General features: G+C 35.2%; 1 protein-coding gene across 4 annotated transcripts in view; it reads right to left on the bottom strand.

The window, feature by feature from the left end:
• rg (A kinase anchor protein rugose) overlaps positions 1–22120 on the bottom strand; it is a 684927-nt gene that overhangs the window by 499603 nt on the left and 163204 nt on the right. For all 4 annotated transcript variants that reach the window (XM_085960838.1, XM_085960839.1, XM_085960840.1 and 1 more), the window contains exon 2: positions 10517–10643. In XM_085960838.1, coding sequence (XP_085816964.1) covers positions 10517–10643 — 127 coding nt within the window. The remainder of the gene's footprint in view (positions 1–10516; positions 10644–22120) is intronic.

The following is a 22120-nucleotide window of genomic DNA, read 5'->3' as shown; positions in this document are numbered from 1 at the left end:
AATTAAAACATAGTAAATTTGTGTAGGGGTACAATTGGGCGTGTTTGTGTAGACCGCAGTTAACTAAATTAAACAAAACGGTAAAAAATTATACTTTTGTGCTTAGGGTGATGATTTAAAATTACAAACAAATATTCTATTTGTACAACATTTTAGGTTTTTAGTAATGTATACCACATATATATGAGTGTGAATAACTTTGAATATTTGGAATATAAAATGTAATATTTATGTCATTTTAGTGTAGTGTGATAGTTTTATAGAAATCGAAGATGGCATATTCTGCGATCAGTGAAATTTTCTAGAACATTTTTGTATAAAGAGAGTCTGTGCGTTTTATACTACGTGCAAAAACATACTAAATCATGTTAAATACTATAACTTATTTTTGTTGACTGAAATGTGGACTGGCTACCTTCTGCGTAACAAAACTGAATTACTGTCAATACTGTATCGTGTGAATAGAAAGAGAGAGCAAAATAAATCACCGTATATATAAAGTACCTACGTTTAAAACTCAATAGTTTCGATTTATTAGAATAAAGTAGGATTATCACTTAACATTTAAACCCTAATTGCAGCCGGTTCCTTACGATAATTCCATTAAAAATTACCACCCGCTCCACTCAATAAATTATGACCTGGAATTGTATCTAACTAACCCTTCCTAACAACACGTAATTTCCCTTATTACCAACTTCACACAGTATTGACAATTTTCTTCTTTTCTTTCGACCATGTCCGATCCTAATAGGATTATAATATGGGCCTCCACAGAGTAGAGGTTTGTATTAACAGATTTTGTTTTTTACGAGAAATGGATGTCAGCCACTTGCTCAAACTATTAGGTCCATACTCTGACGGACACAAATTGAAAAACAATATGTGTACTTGCCAGCCCCAGGATTCGAACCTGGGACCCACGGCATTATAGTTCAACGCTTAAACCGCGCGGCCACCGTGGGCGATTGTATTCTTAGTTCAATGATAAAATTAAAGCATAAAATAGAAAAAAAACAATAATAAAATAATACTCCACCAAACACAAATTTAAATGTATATTTCGATACTTCGCTGGACTCAAAAAAGCTCACAAAAACTCAGCAAAACACGTGCCATCTAGTGAATACCAAATAATAATCCATTTAATAAATTGTGTGCTTAGATAATTAATAAACCATCAGGTTATATCTACGACAAGAAATTTATGTTAATTTTGATTAAAATTAAATTCACACATTAAATAATGTACGAAAACACAGGTGTTAATTGCCATGACAAAGTTCACCAAAACAAAATTTCAAAAGGAAATTATAATAATGTAATACTTACTCGTATATACCTAAAATAGTTTTACCAAAATTCCATTTCAAGCTGCTACATTCAGTTCAGTGAAAAACATGGAAGTAGCACGAGGCAGCAGAATATTGAAAAGATATAACAAACTCATACGTGACACGCTTACAATAGGAGGAAGGTATCAGGGCACCAGAGCCAAGGAAAGATGTATTGTGCCGAGCCAAGATGAAAATCTATTAAGCATTATTATGACATGTAGTAGATATGTTCAAGGCTGAAAAACGGGACGCATGAATGGATGAAATTTACGCGAAAATCTTATGAGCTCCCGATAGAAATTATTCACAATGGGTATTCCGTATGTGTACATACTTGCAAACAGAAACTTATAAGAGAGACATATTTACATAGAATGTAACAAAACACGCTATAGAATTTCGACAATACAAATGATTAATGATTGTAATTTATTTTAACATTTTTTGTCTGCTAACGACCGATACATCGACCCGATGTGATATTAAAAAATGCAATAACGGAATTCGAAAACGGCTGACAAATTAACATATTCTTATAATTAACAATTTCTTTTATTCAACGAATAATTCACAAGATTTAAGAATATATCATTCTGAATATTGAACATATAAAATTTAGAAAAACCTTTTCTGAGAGAGTATATTATAACCAATAGAAAAAATCTTTTTTGAAAAAAGTAAGCCACCCGGCCGGGAATCGAACCCTGCATCTCCACGGGTAAACGCCCCAATCAGTCGCATTTAACCAATATGCTACGGCGTGACATACTAATTGCGACAAATTTAAACTATTGGTCAATTTTAATACCTACTCATCAGCGCTCTTCCAAACCAAGCTACTTTGGCAATCGATTTTTGTTTCTTAAATCAAAGTAGGTAACTCTGCATCTCCACGGGTTTACGCCCCAATCCGTCGCATTTAACCAATATGCCACGGCGTGACATACTAATTGCGACAAATTTAAACTATTGGTCAATTTTAATACCTACTCATCAGCGCTCTTCCAAACCAAGCTACTTTGGCAATCGATTTTTGTTTCTTAAATCAAAGTAGGTAACTATTTACTATTACTTCGATTACCAACCGACGTCGTGGAATTTCTCCAATATTTTTTAGATGTAACTACTTGCACTTGCTAATAATTTTATAATTAACTATTTCTTTTATTCAACGAATAATTCATTATTGGTTATAATATACTCTCTCAGAAAGTGTTTTTCTAAATTATATGTTAAATTAACATATTGTTTTTTCAATGCGATTTTTCAACGCATGGAGCTAAATAGGTTGAACGAGTGGTTGACAGTCGTTACTCGTGTTAAGAAACCGCTTGGGGAGGTGGCCATGGCCATGGCCCTCACAGGGAGGGGGCTGACAGGGCTCTAGGCTAGGGGCCCGGCGTGATGGGTCAACCAGCTAAGTGAGATAAACACACATAAAAAATACTCTAATGGTAAAAAAGTCGCCTCTATTTCACCCCAGGAGTAGTTAAATTTTAACCATATGTGGTTGTGCGGTGAAATTTGATGTGATGTCGTACTCAATTAATGATAGTTCTGTAGTAAGATGTCAAAACATTACATATCTGTTTTTTGGTAAATTGATCACTGACAACCATCAGAATTGTCTCAGTGAGATCAACAAGATATCATAATATGGAAGGTCTAGGTCTTATAGGTTGAGATAAATAACTTGTGTCAATGTGTGATATGTCGATTGTTTGAATGCCTTTCGAAGATTAAAATTGCTCCCTTGACCAATTTGGAAAAACAGACATAACATGGTTTGCCATCTTACTACAGAATTAACGTATATAATGTGAAACACTACTATAGAGCACCACACTGCCCTTAATCGTGGTGATAGATAGGGGGGCCCGCTTCAAGATGTGGGGGCTATGGCCATGGCCCACGATAGATTGAAGAATAAATATTAAAAATATATGTGTTGACGTCTTTTGGCTTAATATATTATAAAATTAGCATATTCTGCATAATGCGACAGATTGTCAGATTTTATAATAAATCAATTTATCACTTAGGCACAAAGTCATAGACAGAAATGTCATTAAAACGCAGTGAGAATAATTGTTATCTCCGTTACCTATTTATTATTCTAAAAAGTATTAGCCTCACATAAAAGATAATAATGCAAGTAGGTATACTAATTCATAAAACTCTCTATTCATTCGGTAGCCACAGTTCTTTGAAATATTCATCCCTAAACACCACTTTTATCTTGCGTTATCGCTGGAGTTTTGCTTTTGGGGAACGAGATTTATAGCTTCATTTTTTAATTATTGCCCGGCGATCTTTCTTACTTCGGTTCACTGGATTTTTTTCAAAGAATTACGAATACGAACGATTGTACTTTTTACAGTTTGACACGAATTTACATTTCATTTGAAAACACTGTATATATGTACTGGATTCGCGTCAATGTGCTTTACTAATAGCTTGTCGACCTTAAATGAAATTGCCTGCCTTCGTCTTCTTCTATCTTCGCCTCCAATGTAGTATGATAATATAACATTTCTCTTTGGCTAGGTTGCTTCTGACGGTATTACAGAAGCTGTACTTCTAACAAGGAATTCGGAAGATTTTTAACCACGAAGATCGAATAGTTACTTTAAAGAAATATTTTTTCACCAAAGATGTTGAAGATAATCTTATTATATAGAAATAGAATAGTGTATAATTATTATTACTTTATCATGAAATATTCGCCACAAGAGGTTACTAATTATTATACAAACAAATAGTATTTCAGATTCGTCTAAACCTAAACCGTAAGCGACTGCCAAAATTATTTGACTAAATTTAAAATTAGGAAGTAGATACCTACTTATAGTGCAAATGTATTTAGCAATTCTGCACGTATCATTGCTGGTCAAGGACGTCGAAAGGCAATGGAAGTAAACCAGACATCGCATAACCCGACAAAAAAAAAATACAGTCCTGTTGAACCTTTTATGTTAATTAATACATTTTGTTTCCACTTGCAATACCGAATATATCGGTATTGTCTGTTTTTTAAAACAGGAATTTCGGTATCGAAAAATACTAGGGTGCCGTTATTCAAATAACGGTGATGCAATCCCTAGGTTTGTGGTTCATGTTGCATAGAAAAATTGCACTTACGATAAGCTGACATTTGTTTTAGTGAGTTTGATAGATAATCCACAGAAACTTCTATCTGGCGGAAAAAAGTCCAATGATTTCAAAGCATTTTCCGACTTCACCACACGTAGCAGATAATGATGTCGCATTGCTGCGAGTGCAGCACCACATAGCTACTCCAGGGCGCAGATGATAGAGCGAGGATTTCCGTGATGGTGGCCGACCTCCAACAGAGGTGTTATGAGAAGCAGAAGAAGAATCCATAACTATACAAATTTTTGCTTCAACGAACTTTTAACAAAATATTGTATAAGTAGTACAATTCACAAAAGAACCTTTTAACGTTCTCGTAGAAAAAAAGTGATAGATACCTATTATAATTGAACGATTCTCTAATACAGGTGTAGTCTGTTTTAATTAAAGCGGAAAATATTGCTTCTTTTAATTTTCCTGGAGAAAAATATGATTTATGCGGTACCTACCTATTAGTTAAACGGAAAATTAATAAGAGAAAAATGTTGAAGAGAATTTAATTTAGTAAGCAGAAATGTGCGACATAAGAGATATTTCAAACTATATTTCATCATAATGTCAGCCATCGTAGATAGTGTTTTGGAATAGATTTTTTACAGTCCAAAGTTCAGGGTAAAACAACCTATGACGTTGAGGAATACCTCTACCCGGTGAAGCCTAAATATATATATACATATACACATACATGGGCAATATATGTAGTTGGGCCAATTATGCTAGCTCTCATTCCTTTCTTCCCACCTACTTCCAAATCCCTTATCATTGTCACAAGACCAAGCAACTAGCAGTTACGGGTCATGAGTTGACCTTGATTGCGAATAACAATTAGTTACATCCAGAAAGCAGACGCGTGAAGGCTTGTTACAGCTAACCCGTTGTTAACTGATTAATTCGATTATACAGACTGATTCAAAAGTTGCTCGTGGACCACGGCCGGTTCAGCTTGATATAGTGTGACCATCGTTCAAGCGATACTTCTGAATGCTAGGCAAGCCGTGATACCGGCTCTCATCATTCATACAAACATTCATCATCATTCATAAACACAAGTGAAACCATGAAAGTGACATTTCGAACTTTTCGTTTACCAGTACGTGAACACCGAACCGGCTCTATTGCGCGCCAGCCGTCTAAAGGTAAAAGGTCAGTGTCTGGCATCTCTAGATCCGTAATACACCAGCATATTGAAATTACAGTCCAGTACAAAAGCGCCACCAATACGTAGTTTATGTAATATATGTGATATATTATGTAATAAATCGAGGACGGCACCTGAACAAGCACCTACAATGCGACATAAGTTAACTTGCGTATAAGGAAAACGGAGTGCTGGAAGACCACGACTTCAGTGGCTAGCGAGCGCTATCAGTGACGACTGTAGAAAGTGAGCGGAGGACTGGGAGGACGGGAGGAGTATGCTTGATGTGGCCAAGGTCCATCCCGGACTGTAATCTTCAAAGAAGAAGAAGAAAAGCGAAGTTGAAAAAATTTCTCATGATCGTTTATTTCGGGTTCAATAATACAATTTGAGTAAATTCTCTATTTTCGCCAGCAACTGTTCAAAACCGCAAACATTTCAACCAAATTTAAAATCAATACAATTTTTGATTTAGTGGAACAGTAATTTCTAAAAAGTTATTTTTCAGTTTTATTTGTGCTAACTGTCGAAGACTGAGAAAGATTAAAATAAGCTACAATATGTAGCAGCTCGGCGGCTCTCGTGGTGCAGTGCGCAAGGCGCTTGCCTTCTGCCCGAGAGTTCTGGGCTCGATTCCCGATCAGGACACAATATTTATGTGTGTTTTCTCAAATCCTGGGTGTTTGTGATTGTTCAAAATTACTAACAACCACCTTGTAAAAGCAAGGACATGGTTATTAATAATTATAAAAAAAAATGTAGCAGCTAGGAACCTAAGAATTCTTAATAACAATCAGGACATGCTCCGTTCGATTCAAAAAAACATTCTCAATGTTGAAAATGTTATAAATTTCTATAGACACGCACGAAATCAGTCATGATCGTTATTAAATTACGCAGAATAAGTACTACATTTATTATGTTTTATTGTGTCATGAAGTTGTCGATTTCATATAGTTTTAGTTTTAAAATGGAACTGCATTATTTAAGGAATTATTCTTGTATTATATATATTTATGAATTCAGCAGAACACGTAGGTACATAATAATATTATAATTACAAGATATTTAGAGAATATCATCAGTCATCACAATCACAAATATGTCAATCGCGTAATAATTGTGTATGGCATTCGTATATAAATGAGAAAACAATGATGGTGTCTACAGATAACCCCAATTCGCTGTCATACAAAATAGTAATTTTACTTGCCAACAGTCAACAAGTGTTTTAATATAAATTATGTATGTATACTAATTTGTCAAAGCCTAGCTTATATTACAATTGTTTGCTGTCAATAATATTGTTGGATAATTTGTGAAAGATTAAATAGATATAAGTATACCATACATGTTCAACTATTTATCTTTTCTTATCTTCAAAAATATGAATGGTAAGCGTCCAAGGGTATACTATGACGAAAGCCGAAGAAGAATGTTTCAACGCGACGTTATATATTTACTATAGAATACAGGCACCACCCAAGTCCACGAAATTCATAGTAGGGATGTATAAAATTGAATGTAGATAAGTATATTTCTTATTTCTGTAGAGAAAATCACATATTCATAGAAAACGGGGTAGGCTTAAGATTGAAAAAAATATACCTATAATATAATACATAAAGCTAAATGGAATAGGAAAATTTCATTTCGAGACAACTGAAAACGAATTTCAGGAGTAGAAATAACAACGGGAGAAAATCATTCAAGATTCAGAAAGAAAAAGGCTTATGTATGTACTACCTACCGTCAGCGAGAAAATTCAACTTTCGTTCGGGTTCGAGAAAATAAGTCTCGGTGCATAATATGCAAATTAGCTTTAGGCGAGTGCATCGTAGGGATTGCAATCCCGGACAGATTATTCAATACCGGGATTATTTGGTCAACTTTTAAAATCTAGGATATTAATTTGACGAACCCATTCACAGATTTATCCATCTTTATTTAAGATTTAGTATATTAATGATTTCATTATCAGGATAAGTTTACTTGTGGCCGCCTGAATAATGTGTTTAACAATTTACTAGCCACACCATGTGCCTAAACACACAGGGTTCAAATTAATAATGTATATTTCTTGTAATTACATAATGTACATTGTGAAACATGGACAATTAGCGTACCAGTTGTTAGCGTCCAGATGTACTGTGTGTCTATATATTATTTTGTTATTTAAATTAATTTTATCGTTAATTTATATTCTTTTAATATTAATACTATCGAAAGTGTTTGTAAAAAAACCTACCTTATCACTAATAAGTACACTCGACACACGTATAAATCGTTAGTAATTAGTAATTATAAAAAATATAAATACTACACTCAAGAGGTGTAAAATCGTCCATTCTGGGAACAATGGTAACGTATTGGGGATATAATGGAGTTATTGGTACTTCATGAATAATCATAGTGTATATTTACGTTATCATCATAATTTGTTTAAGTACCTTAGAACCTATGTTATTTTGTAAGAAAGCTAGTGGTTAAGTATGTCCTTTAATATCAGTAAGAAATCATTTTTCAACGGCACGCTCTGCGGTTAGTAAACCGCGTAAGCAAATCGCCTCGACGATGATTTCATAACAACACACAACATTTTTCTTGCTAAATCAATTCGGAATGCGAACATGATAATATCGAATCATTGTTATTGCAAGAAAATTACTTGTCCGATCGTGGAAAAATGCACTTGAATAACTTAACTTAAATATACACTACGATTGAAGATTCGTGAAGTACCCACAGAGTTAACTAATGAGATATATCTATGATATCAGTCTTTAAAAAGTTATTACTTAAATAATTAATATCCATTAGAATTTATATTTTTTTAGTTCTTTGTTAATTTATTTTCGTCTAATTTAACAATGCCACGAAGCACAAAACCAAGAATGTATAAGACAGATTTAACACTAAATTACCTGTCAGTCAATTAACAAACAATTTTTGATAAATAATCATTATATTCATTATGTATCTAATACTAAAATACCGAATTAGTAAATAAGGGATTTCCGGGATCCCGGGAACTTATACCCTAGTGTATAAAACCATACGTTCTCAGTGTACAATACACGAGTGCACAGGAAAAGCAGCTGAGAAAACAATTCGGATGGAGGAGTATAAACGAAATATGTACATGTTTTCAGTAGGAATATTAAGCAAGTCGAAGAGAAAACAATATTTGAATGCATCAAAGTTCTGTGTACGTAGACAACTAGACGAATTATTAAAATCTTCTATGTATATTATAGTAGGTTGCTTATTATAACATTGAGAGGAAATATGTTCAATATTCTAGATTATGATAGAAAACTAAATAAAGTACGCACAATTAAATAAGAATAAAGCATATTTGGATCTTATCCAAGAAGATTGCATTAAGAAACGTTAAGAATAGAATTATATGTTACGTTAAAAAATGAAAGTATTAGGGTACCAGCAGATATAGAAAGTAGATAAATAATTATGTATCGTGATTGTCATAGCACCATACTCGTAAGCCTACTAATTAATGCGGTACCAGGTTTTGTCACTTGATAATAATAATAGTATTATGTTAAACTAATAAGGGAAGGCATACTAAAATAGTTTGAATACAATATGTAGTATTTATATATACATGTAATGAACAATAATACAATGTCGAATTAATGGTAACATTGGCAACCAAGTTAAGTTACCCAAAATGAAGTATTTTTAGAAGCGCAAAACTAACCTAATATGAAATCAGTTGGACCATGCTATGTGTTAACACAATATTAAGGGGGGTATTATAAAAACCAATGGGCAAATTGATGACGAATACTGTAAAATCATTAAAACAATAACGTAGATTAAATTTATTGTCAAGATCTACCATAAACAATAAATTGTATTGTTTGCCGTTTTTTGTCCAAAAACGAAATAACGGGACGAGGATTCTAGACTCGGACCTAATGATTACCAGTTGCGTATACTACCAATACACGCCGTTGCCCACATCGCGATACATGACAATTTTATATATTGTATTTGGTATATTTTAACTTTTAATAACTTTTCATCAGCATTTACAGATATTATGCATTATATTATCGATGATAATAAATAAATTGCTTGATATGTACTACATTGAACACATGACGTACCTATATAATATTAATTATCAATATAAATTGTAAATAGCCAGACACCAAAATTATATAATTGGGTAGATACTTATTAAAACGATACGTTTTTATAGGCAACATAAACAAACGTTATTTAGAAAAAAATGAACACCTCAGAAACGTACGTAGGTAAGTATTAGAAAAGATTCTAGAAAAAAAGTTGGACAGAGAGGGACTCTAACTCATGAAATTCATTTTCCGGGTGGGTGCTTTGACCTCTAAGCTATCAATCCGTCTATGTTTCATGTGAATTATTTTATATATTTATGTTTAAACTGAAGTACGTCAAATTCCACCAATCGGGAGACAATCTGCTATGAATGACATTACAAACGTTTTAAAATTGTGATTTTTTTATTATAAAAAATTTAACATAGGTACTTAAAACCTTATTAGTGAATAAAGAAATAATAAATGATATTAATATTTTTTTATCTGCATGTTTGTCTTATTTTACTGTAAACATAAGAAACACATTCTACGCATGACGTTTTTATGAAAACGTATAATTATACAAATTTATAACACTTTTACAACTTTTTATACTTTTAACTTTTACTTTAAATAACTTATAATACTAATAACACTTATAAATCACCAAACAGTTTACATGATTTTTTTTCATAAAAAACACAGAAACTCTATGAAAATACATGACATAGTTCAATTTCAGTTCAAATGTATCAGGCGGTCAGAAAATGATGTAGGTAAATGTTATAATAATGTAAACTTACCGGCTACTACAGTGTCAGCTCTCGTCAGCCGTCTTAGAACATGTTCTATGAGGCCAACATCCGTGCAGGCTTGCAAGTTGCGGACGCTCTTGCGCAGGATGGCGATGAACACTGACCATATCTCGGCCTGGAAAGAAGAGAACAAAATATTACAGATATTGACATGTTAATTTATAGACAATTGACGGAAAATACAACTGTCATTACAGCTACGGCGTAGGCCGTAGGCCGTAGAGTGTCGTAGAGGTAAACTACCGTTGATCTAACTTATTGTCGTAGCAGAATAAATATATTAGTATAAAAAATATTGGTAAACTTATAAATGAAGAGATATTTTGATCGTCTTTTTTTGATATTTCAATAGAATCTAAGTCGACAGCTATTTTTTAACTTTGTAAAACCAAAATACATTTTTTCCCGTCGTCATATTCAGTTTTTTTAATGTTGCCAGAATTCCTGTATCAAAATAATGTGTTCTCTGGAATTGCGAGACATTGTGCGTCACGATTGAGGTTCTACCGGGATCCAGGAAAAGGGTTTTAGTTTCCGCGACGATCCCGACCAAACCGGGACCGTTAGGAACTCTAGTTGTCGTTTCTAGTAGAAATTAACAGGAAAATTAAAGTTTTGACAATTTTTATTATTAGAGTAAAACATACTTAACCGTTAATCAAAATGGAGCTTTTTATAATACAAACGAACTGTTTATTTGGAAGATAAAAAAGGTTATAGGTATAGATATCAAGTAAATTATGGCGTATAATGTAGATGGTATCCCATACAAGGCAAAAGCTACAAATTTATCAACTCACCGGGTTTATTCCACAGCTTTAAATCATCAAGCGTAACATAATAAGACATAATATAAGGGGAGCTATGAATGCGGTAGAAGGGTATATACCAAATCCTATGCACTTGGGGCCCGGGAAAAGGGAACAATGCGACCCTAGGGGCATAGACCCTATGCGATGACGGCTGGAGTAGGTGCTTACCTTTACGAGGAGCTTAAACTCGAATATTAAAGAAACTAAGGGATGGTAGTAGGGTAAAGGAAAAGGATATAACCTGCTTGATTTACGCACTCTGATAACGAAAAATACATAGACTGTTAGGACAGATGTTATCAGGACTATTTGAATACAAATGAGAACCTACTGTAACGGTTTTAATAAATTAGTTAGGTATTTTCTTCTATAGGAAATCAAGATGTTTATAAACAATGAAATTAGTCCTTTGTCCTGTTTGGTTAAAAAGTGACAAATTAAACGGTTATCCAGAAAAACGAAGACATGGCTTTAAAAAAAAACTCTTGTGACACCAAATAATTAGAACTCTAAATATAAGGAGCCTTAAATTTATTTCTGTTATGATAAACTTGGCAAACTCCAAAAAATAATATATTAATATCGCTTAGTTATTATTCCGATTTTCTTACTTACGCAATGGCTGCCTTTACTCGAGTGACATTAAAAAGGGTTTTTCATAAATTTAACAGAATTTTCAACTAAATAATAATGCCGAAGTGTAGTATTATTGAATGATTATCTACTCATCGCGAACGATTGTCTTTTCATACACTCTGAAAATTGGTAAATAAATTCATAGAAATAGTGTGAAGTTCTTTAAAGATGTATCTGGAATGTGAAGTCGCTTGTAGTTAATTTAATCAGTACACCAGAGGTCAGTCTATGTACTTAATGTAGAATACATTTGTATTATAATATAAAAACTTTGATAATAAGATAGTGTAATACCCCGTTTACACGTGCATGGATTTACTGCTGGCATTACGTATTATTGCGGCCATAACAAGAAAATGTACCTACGTGTATACATGTATTGTCGTCCAAGTATTAAGTAAGATTGCATGCATGAATCAATGAGGTTCGGAAACTTCTAAATTTTCATGCGACAGTTGGGATTTGTTCGATATCTGCGCCTGCGCAGAAGAACGACAGTGGCGAACCTGCCGAAAAAAACAGATTCTCATTTTGAAGGTAACCGATTTTCACGACTGTCAAATAGTACCGTACTCATATCACGCAACTCTACAAAGAATGCATGAGTAGTGGCATATTCCCCGACTGCTGGAAAAAGGGTCATCTCACGGTGATCCCCAAAGCCGGCAGTCGCCCTCCTTGTGACCCGAAAGCGTATAGACCGATTACGCTCCTTCCCGTCTTCGGGAAGATATTGGAAAGATTGATAAACAGCAGGATTGAGTCCCACCTGTCGGAAAACTGTCCAATCTCGCAAAGACAATTTGGGTTTAGACCCGGAAAGTCCACCGAGGATGCGATTCGCTTTGTGATCGATTCTGTGGAGAGCTCTGGCAAGGACCTCGTTGCCGGGATTTTTCTCGACATAGCGGGCGCGTTTGATACTGCGTGGTGGCCCTTGGTTCTAGCAAAGCTTAGGCTGAAACAGATCCCCGGGGACCTCTTTGCCTTAGTTCAAAGCTACTTCAGCAATAGGGAGATAACCTACGACTCCGGCCCCAGCCTGATTCACGGGAGGACCACCATGGGGTGTCCTCAGGGCTCCGTCCTGGGACCCCTTCTGTGGAACATTCTGTTTGACGACGTTCTGTCCCTGCCACTGCCTCCGGGCTGCACGCTCGTTGCGTACGCCGACGACTTGCTCCTGCTTGTTGGGGCGACCAGCCGACCGGCACTTGAGCGTGCAGCCACGGACGCCTTGGGCAGAATCCTTAATTGGGGGTTGCTGAACAAGCTGACCTTTGCCCCGAGCAAAACGGAAGCTGTCCTCCTCAGGGGTAGTTCTCGGGTCAACATAACTCGACGGCCGCCCACGGTTCGTTTTGGCCAGACCTCAGTGCGTTTCTCCGAAAGGGTTACGTATCTGGGAGTAATTCTTGATGACAAGCTGTCTTTCGTTCACCACGCCAAGACGGCCGTCTCTAAGGCCAATTCGGCCTATCAGAGAATGGCCCGAATGGCGGGCAGCAATTGGGGACTTAAGCCTAGAGCCCTTAAGGTTGCATACGGCGCAATTTTCATGGGAATTGCCGGTTACGCCTCCAGCATTTGGCATTCTCGAGTAAACTCCTTAACTCTCGTGAGACGCGCACTATTAAGCGGGCAGCGACTTGCGCTGATCTCGCTTACCAAAGCCTACCGCACAACTTCTACTGACGCGCTTGCCGTACTCGCGGGGGTGCTACCCCTCGATCTGCACGTCCAAGTCAGAGGATCGATCACCCTCCTCTTGAGGGGGATCAGCACAATACTCGCCGGTGTCCATCTGACACCACCGCAGAGATCCGAGGACGTTCCTTACAGGAAGACTGTAAGTGACATTGTGTACAAGACCGCATTTGCGGCATGGCAGGCGAGGTGGACCGCCTCCCCCAAGGGGCGGCACACTTACCGTTTTTTTCCAGACGTATTCTGCAGGCACCAAACTAGAAGACTCCAACCTTCGTACTGGATTAGCCAGTTCCTCACCGGCCATGGCAACTTCGCCGCCAGACTCCACGAGTTTGGCTTGATAGTAGATGGGCCGGGTTGTACCTGCGGGCATGACCACCAAGATGTTGAACACATCCTCTGGGATTGCCCGCTTATGGAATTCGAACGAGCGGAGCTGTTTGCCAGGGTCCGTCCTCACACGGGCCCAATTGGTCATAGAGATCTGGTAGCAACCGAGGCCAACTTTGCGGCATTTGAGAAATTTGCAGCGTCGTATGGGGAGCGGGATAGTCCCGACTCTTCTGTAGACTCATCCATTTCAATTCGTGACACTCAGTATGCGGGTACACAAAGCGCTTAACGTCAGCGGACAGCAGAGCCAGTCCAAAAACAAACATTTTCTTTCTTAACTTTCTTCTTTCAGCACTACGGTGCATGGTTGCAGCATCAGTCCCGTGCGGCTCCGTCTCGGGACGGAACGAGCACTTAAAATCACTTCTTTCAGACACGTTTAAAGCGTCATAGAAAGCGGCCGTGCATATCCACGGTTGTGCATATATGACGGGTGGTGGTGGGCACTTTAACGAACTCATATGTAATGACAACATCGCGACTCGCTTACTCTTGAATTTCTTAATGAAATCGCTTCGGATATTAATATATTCCACTTAAGTGAGAGTGAATGTAGGTGAACGTTGTTTTATAGGTTTTTAAGATAGAGTCTATCAATAGTTCACTCTGCGTGCTTCCATCTAGGTACTTTTATTTTATTTTAATTTATTTCTTTTCTTATTTTATTACTTATCGTATTATTAGCTCACACTGCTCCGTATTTTTATTTGAAAAATTGTTAACACTTATTTTATGTCATGTCGTGAACGCTTTAAATTTATAATTTGTTATGTTTATTATATGTAAAATAAGTAGGTACCTACGTACATACATTTGAATTTGAATTTGAAGAATGAGATTGGCGAGACAGTGGAGCACTTTTACGAGTAAACAGTTATAATCGCGATAGTTTAAAATACACACTATTGCTATAAGTAAGTCCATGCACGTATACAGGCGCTATTACGTTTTTTATCATATGAAAAAATAGTAGAATTCATTCATAACAAGTTCAAATTTCATGGAATATTTATAATAGTAGACACCTGACTATCCCGACATTTAATAAAACCAACTATTTGGGTAAATCTAAAATTCTGACTTGAAAACTGCATGCGATAACAGAGTGAGGTTAGCTTAGGTTAGATCCAATAGCGGCCTTAAGCCTGGCAACGGGGTAGGTCAATTTTGAATATATTATTTTAATTTGCCTTTTCGTTGTATACTTAAAAGACGTATTGCAAATTAGCTTTTTATACATTATAGAAGAAGTACTATAAATTTTTATATGTAGGTTACTTACCCTTAAAAAAATTCCATTTTTCACGTTGTCAACTCATCGTTAACCGAAATTGCACCCAACACGTTATATTTTTTTGTAAATTAGGTCAAAAAATAAACTTTGTGTGTCTATTTATACACCTAATAACTGTTGTACTTAATACTATTTAAGAACATAAGATTAAAACAATCAAACACATTTAATAAAAACTCCGTTATAATACCTAGTGTTATGGAATGGCGGGATCATTTATATATAAACACTTTTTATATTTCCACTGATCTCATTAGAAGGTAACTTTATGATTAATATAGCAGATTACATTTTAATCGGTAACTTGTACACAATGGTTTAATACAGAAAATGCAGTCGATGGGTTTTACTCAAAGGTTGGATTTAAACTGAACTACAAATTAATAACATAATAATATGAAACTTTCAGAGAACAATGGTCAGTTTGAAATAATAAGCGACAACAAATAAGAATAAAAAGGTTTGCCGCACAAATGAGACCTTGAAACCACAGAACAAAACTCTTGAAACATTTAAGGAAAAATTTATATCATTCTGTTTCATTTTACATATTGAAAATAGTATAGCTGTCTCGTTTTCGGCAATGACCAAAATTTAGTGTATGCAAGCGATAAAACAATATGAAAAAAAGGCGTGTTTTGTGCTTTCTTTCCGTCTTCACATATGGGAAATGAGAGAGAAAGAAATATTATTAAGAAATATGAATCTTGGCGTTTATGAAATTGACCGAGAAACGCTTGTGAGAGTTGAGATACGTGTGTGTGTATGGTGGTTAGATACACTTACATACAAATTAGCGTGCGTCACGTTACGATCGCTCACCAAAACGGAAAAAGGCGTAGGATAATAATATATAGGAGATAATTGACATTGTATAATGTATATAGATTGTAAGATATTTATTTTTGGGAGGTCATTGACTATTTGACCCTAGGAGCCAGCCGCCCATGGTTAGATCTAATGTTTTTTTAAATCTTAATAACTTTTTTCTTCACGTTAAGAGCATACTTCAGTGAAACGGCAAATAATTTTCAACTATAGAAATTTTGGACTCTCTGGCAATCGGAGAGCGAAAGCGAGCTGCGAACACGTCATTTTGTTTCGTGATGGCAACATTAATTCTTAAATCGTGTAAAGATGACTAAAAAACGTTACCCATTTACTTGAAAAAGAAAACATGTCAATGAATATATTATTATTGTTACTAATAGAACAATAAACAGAACATTAAATGGACGCATGTTTAATTTTTATTACAAATTATATTTCGTTCGGCACTCGTCATTTACACAATCCGCGCATCGCCTAGTCACGATCTTTTTAGACCGTACCCCAGCTGAGGTATAGCCTTAATATATTATTTAAATTTCGTTTATACTAATAGAGAAAGTTTTTTACAATGTCTATAGTTCTAGCATAATAAATATCCGTAGGTTATACGAAATGTAATATGTCTAAAAGTATTTGAAGACATTGTCGCTAAAATTTCCGTCACAAATGTGATTTTATGTGGGCTATCAAGGAGCCGTGTATCAGGAAAGCATAAATCCGAAACAGATATCCGCCGTCTGGATTGTTCGTCTGGCAAAATCTTCATGCGCACCGATTGGTTTCCGGCACGACAATAAAACAAAATTTTATTATCATCCGAGACGCTGCGCATAATAAATCTTATATCCACCTCTCGATTCGTACCGTTGCCCTGGTACCAGGCCAGCATAAAAAAGAACCGGTAGGTAACATAAAGCATAAACTTTTCCAATTACTTTGTCTGCGGCGGTGAAACAAAGAGAGGTTTACGTCGAAAATATTCCCACAGTATGCTTTACGGCGGTGGCGACTGTGCGCTGGGATTGTTCGCCACTTCTGCGGCTTCATAGCGCCCTGATACTTTTTCCTATCCGCGAATTTGTGAAATTAGTTCGGCGAAGTTTCTCGCACAATGTTGGGAGGAAAATATTGTTCGTATCTTGTTTATTAAACCAGGCCGCGGAATATGAATTAGAAAGATATGGGCCGTTAATAAGTTTCCGAAGCGAAATATTATGATAAAACTTTATAATTATTTAACGCGCGGAATATCTGATATTAAACGGATATAAGAGGAAAAATCGTGGATGACTAAAGCGTGAAATATAACAACAATAAAAAAATAGAAAATGGGGTCCATTAAAAAGGATACAGTATTTTAATAATGGAGTTTTGATTTTGTTCAAGCAATACAAATCGTTGTTGGGTGAATATAGTTCAAATGAAGGGCACACATGAGTTTTGAGAGAATTTAACTTACTAACAAAATGACAATACAAATTATTTTTAATTGGTTATAAGCTGATGTCTATTTCGTTTGTCACACCATTATCAAGACTACAAAGATAGATGATTTGTCTCAGACCTATTCAGACTCCGGTATTATACCGTTATAATAACGAGAACGACTAGACCATTATTATTTTTTATTCCAATAGTATCACTGCAGTGAAATTAGTAGTGAATTTAGAAATAGAAGTGAAACAATCAAAAGCATCCAGGTTTAGAGAAAATAACATACATATATTGCGACCTCACCGTGAATTGAACCTGTACCCCCGGATGAAAGGCCAGCGCCCTACGCACTGGACTATGACGGTTTTTATCGCAATTGCCGGCCACAGACGGACAGTTCTCGTAACAGGTTGAACATGCCAGTTAATAACTATACAGTTATCTTTGGTAGATAATCTGCGGCGCCCATAGACGGACACTTTTCGACCTTTCAGATATGTGCCATGTTCAAACTGCCAGCGACCCCCCACTCCCGTGTTTTTGTAAAACTGTTGGAATTTCAACTAGCCGAAAGTTCTCGTTTGACGTTAGATGCTGGTAACGTAAAGTAGGAGTAGCTGGCGCGATTTGGCGGCAAATTTTGACAGTTCTGTCATAGTTCGTTCGTAAGAAGTATATTATTTTTGTTGCGTGTTAGTTCTTTTGCGAGATACTCATATTATATAATTACGAATATTGTGGTGTCAACTAGGTACCGCAAACAATATTTTCCACTACTTAAATGTAAATAAAAAAATAAAATGTAAACTTGATGTAAAATAAATCTAGACAAAAGAAATATGTACTTACGTAAATTTAGTATTAAGTTAATGTTATAATATGTACCAAATTAATAGATATTATTCAAAACCAATAAGTAAATTGTTTTGGTGATTGAATAAAACATATTACACAAATTTAATGTATATAACCCTGATTTAAATAAAACAATACGTATGTATTTTATCTTAATTAAATTTTATTAAAACAACAATAAGTATACTATGAATAATTTATTCAAAATAAAAGAATCTGGACATATATTTACACAAACAATAAATTGTAATCATAATAAATCTAACAAAGTAAAAATATTCGTAGATCAATCGTTCGTTCAAGTATACCCTACTTAAAACTAATTTAACACATGGTACCTGTGTATGATCTCGGCGAACATAACCTCCATAGTTTTTGACACTTGATCTGCCACAGACAATAACTGTACGTATATGGGCACGTCTGTTGACAGTTCGACAGATTTAAATGGGGTAGTTAAACTGATCTGTGGTGTGTCCACTAACGTACAGTTATTGAACAGTTATTGTCTGTGCCATGTTCAAACTGCTACGAGAACTGTCCGTCTATGGGGGCCTAATACCCACAGAGAGTGGTAACCACAGTTCGTGAATTTAGTGCGAAAATTGTGCTTTACGTGAGCACGATATCAAATGACGGCGAACGCACAAAATATATTGACAAAAAACCTGACCCATTCTTACGATTTTTAGACTTAAGTCTTAAGTTCTACCAATAAACGAAGAATACGTTAAAAAGCTTACAATATAAGTTCCGTTCAAAAATATACATATTTACTATTTGTTTTATAGCCGTGGCGTTATATTGTGAAGTCTCCACGATGTTTCTGGATATTTTGCAAGGTTTTTATGGGACAAATAACAATATTAGCCGAGCGCAGGAATGTTATCAGGATGTCATAAAAGTGAAACGCAGAAAGGAGAAATGCAATCGTAAAAGTAATTCAGTTCCGTGAACGATGAAAGTCACATTAGCTTTGTATGGGAAAGGCAAAGCTTTCTGTCGCTCCGACGTGGAGGACTGGCAACGTCTTTTTCTATGGCCTAGGAAAAGTACCAAAGTCATTCCGTTTGGAGACAGAACGTTCTTAACACTCGAGTGATGTAAGTTACAATATTAAAATCATATCCGCTTCGTTTATTTTATGACGATGTCTGGGGAATAATTCTGTTGTTGACACCCACTGGTAGTATTACGAGCCTATGCGATACGAGTATCAACAACGCAATGGCGTAAATAGGAAGTCCTACAATTTAATTAAATGAATGTAGAAACCATATTAATATATTATTTAATAGAATAACGTCTTCAGTTGTACAATTATAATTATGCCGGAAACGTATCAGGCAAACATAAATTAATTAAGCACAATAATAATTATGCAATCTATAATAAACACAACAGAGTTTACATTAGGTGCTACATCATAACATTAAAAAAAACAAAGTGAAACAAAATCATATACCAAATATGATTTATGTATAGCATTAGCTAAAGTTTGCTTATTATCACTGTAGTATGTTGTCAAAAAATCCTAATTTAATTTTAATTAAAACTCTATAATGCAAATAAAGTATTAGGCGAACATAATTTATGAACGATAGGGCAAAGAAATTTCCAATAATTTTACAGCCAGTGTTTTCTATCAAATTAATACAGTAACATATTAACTAAATAATAATATATAGGCATCTGTCATAAATAGCTAATGCAGAATGATAGGATACAATTTTACAGTATAACCGGAAAAGGTAGGTATCTATACATTAGACGTAACTATTTATTAACAATCACCACGACAGGGTGAATATTCAATAGAATAATTGGGTATTTTTAAAATACGTAATCTTAAGGGATAAGTCACACACAAAGGAGCGGGGCGGAGCGCGCGCGCAAATTTCGCGGCGAGGTGAATTATGTATTATCGAAAATACAACGTGATCAAATACTGCAGCGTATACTGGATATGGTGAGGCGCTGCGACGAGCGCTTCGTAATTCAACGCACACAGGTGCGGCGGGGCGCACGTATCATTTTGATTTTCAGCGTGATGATTTACACTTATTAGACAAATCTGACAAAGGTACTCTAACCTCAAATTTTGACTGTCTGGGTGAATGCTCAAGCGCCTGAGCTATCGGCCTGTCTATAATTCATACAACTGAAATCTAATTTATAATATACGCAAGGTATTATAATTTTCGCCCAATTAAAACATCGGTTTGTGTTACTAAATATAGTTCAATAAATTTTTAACATTCTTAAATCATGTGTTTATTTAACATTGGAAAAAAATCTAAACGTACCATTTAAAAAAAAAATAGTAACTGTTTCTTAATGAGGTATTTCTATGGTTTATTCGAAACAGGAAGCCACAAATTTGTTATTGTTATCAAAATTATGTCTTCAATGAAAATAGTTATTACGATCAAGCATCAAATACCGATTAAGTATCAGGCAAGTATAGGGTTTGTACGGTGACAGAACAATATCTACTATAAACAAAAATATATATTGATAGGTTATATACCAATAATTATTATTGTGAATCACAAACTGATGTTAATTGTGCGTTTTATCTTTAGAAATCTACCATAGGAATTATAATCACGGTATTCAACCATAATAATTATAATTCCAATCTAGCGTTAAAAACCTATTAAGTATCAGGGAAACATAGGGTGTGTACGATGACAGAAAACAATCTCCGACTACTACAAGCGAAATTTATTCCCTATATAATCAGTACGGAAGGGTGGGTGTCCCGAGAAATAATCAACGATTGACCGCAGCAGACACGATCGGGAAAACTGTCAGGAAAGATTTATGGCTCGACGCTAGCAGCCTGCGAGAAACGAAGTAAGGGCATCCATCCTCGCTTCAGGTTAACTCCGCGCTGTGCTACTGGTGTGGTGATTTCTAAGGACAGGTTAATCTGTAAAGTTTAAAGCCAAGACCGAGACATTGAAACTAACAACAACATAATGTATGTAGATATTTTTTCACGTCTGAATATAAATATTACAATAACATCATATTCTGACGTGTTTGTATCATGTTTTAGATTTATTCCCAGAAATTTTTTAAATAGTGTATAATTTTAGAAGGCGAAACGTGCAGCGTCAACTGTCCACCGTGAGCTGTTGTACCGGAAACAGATGAGAGTTACAAACTTATGTAGTAAATAACCGGAAGACAATAGGTTCAATCATATCGTAGGTATAAGTATATCAATTTATATAAAATACTGAATGATTGAAAAGAAAGTTAGCAAGTACATGTTCGTAAGTATCAATTTAAGATAGATAATAATGGCATGGTTATTACAAGCAATTTAATACTAATCAATATCAAATTGAATCAAATAAACATATAACATTTTAGGTACTGTCTGCAAACAAGCGTCGCATCTAATTAAGTGACATTTTGTGACATACCTACGTACAACTTAAGAGCGGATTGTAGAAACATTTGTCATAACTAAAATTTCCTTAGCAGAAATCACTATGCAGAAACATTGTCCTTAGTTAAGATCATTTCTATTGAAAATAATACCATATTTAAAAATTCTCTTTCCTATAGTTTAGGTAAATTATTTTATAATTGTTAAACGATGACAAAAATATG

This window comes from Rhyacophila brunnea, unplaced genomic scaffold (genome assembly GCF_057557595.1).
Source record: "Rhyacophila brunnea isolate RB1 unplaced genomic scaffold, BYU_Rbru_1.0 scaffold_12, whole genome shotgun sequence".
Taxonomy (NCBI): Eukaryota; Metazoa; Arthropoda; class Insecta; order Trichoptera; family Rhyacophilidae; genus Rhyacophila; species Rhyacophila brunnea.
The sequence above is the reverse complement of the archived record's forward strand: the minus strand, read 5'-3'. Positions and strand labels throughout refer to the sequence as shown.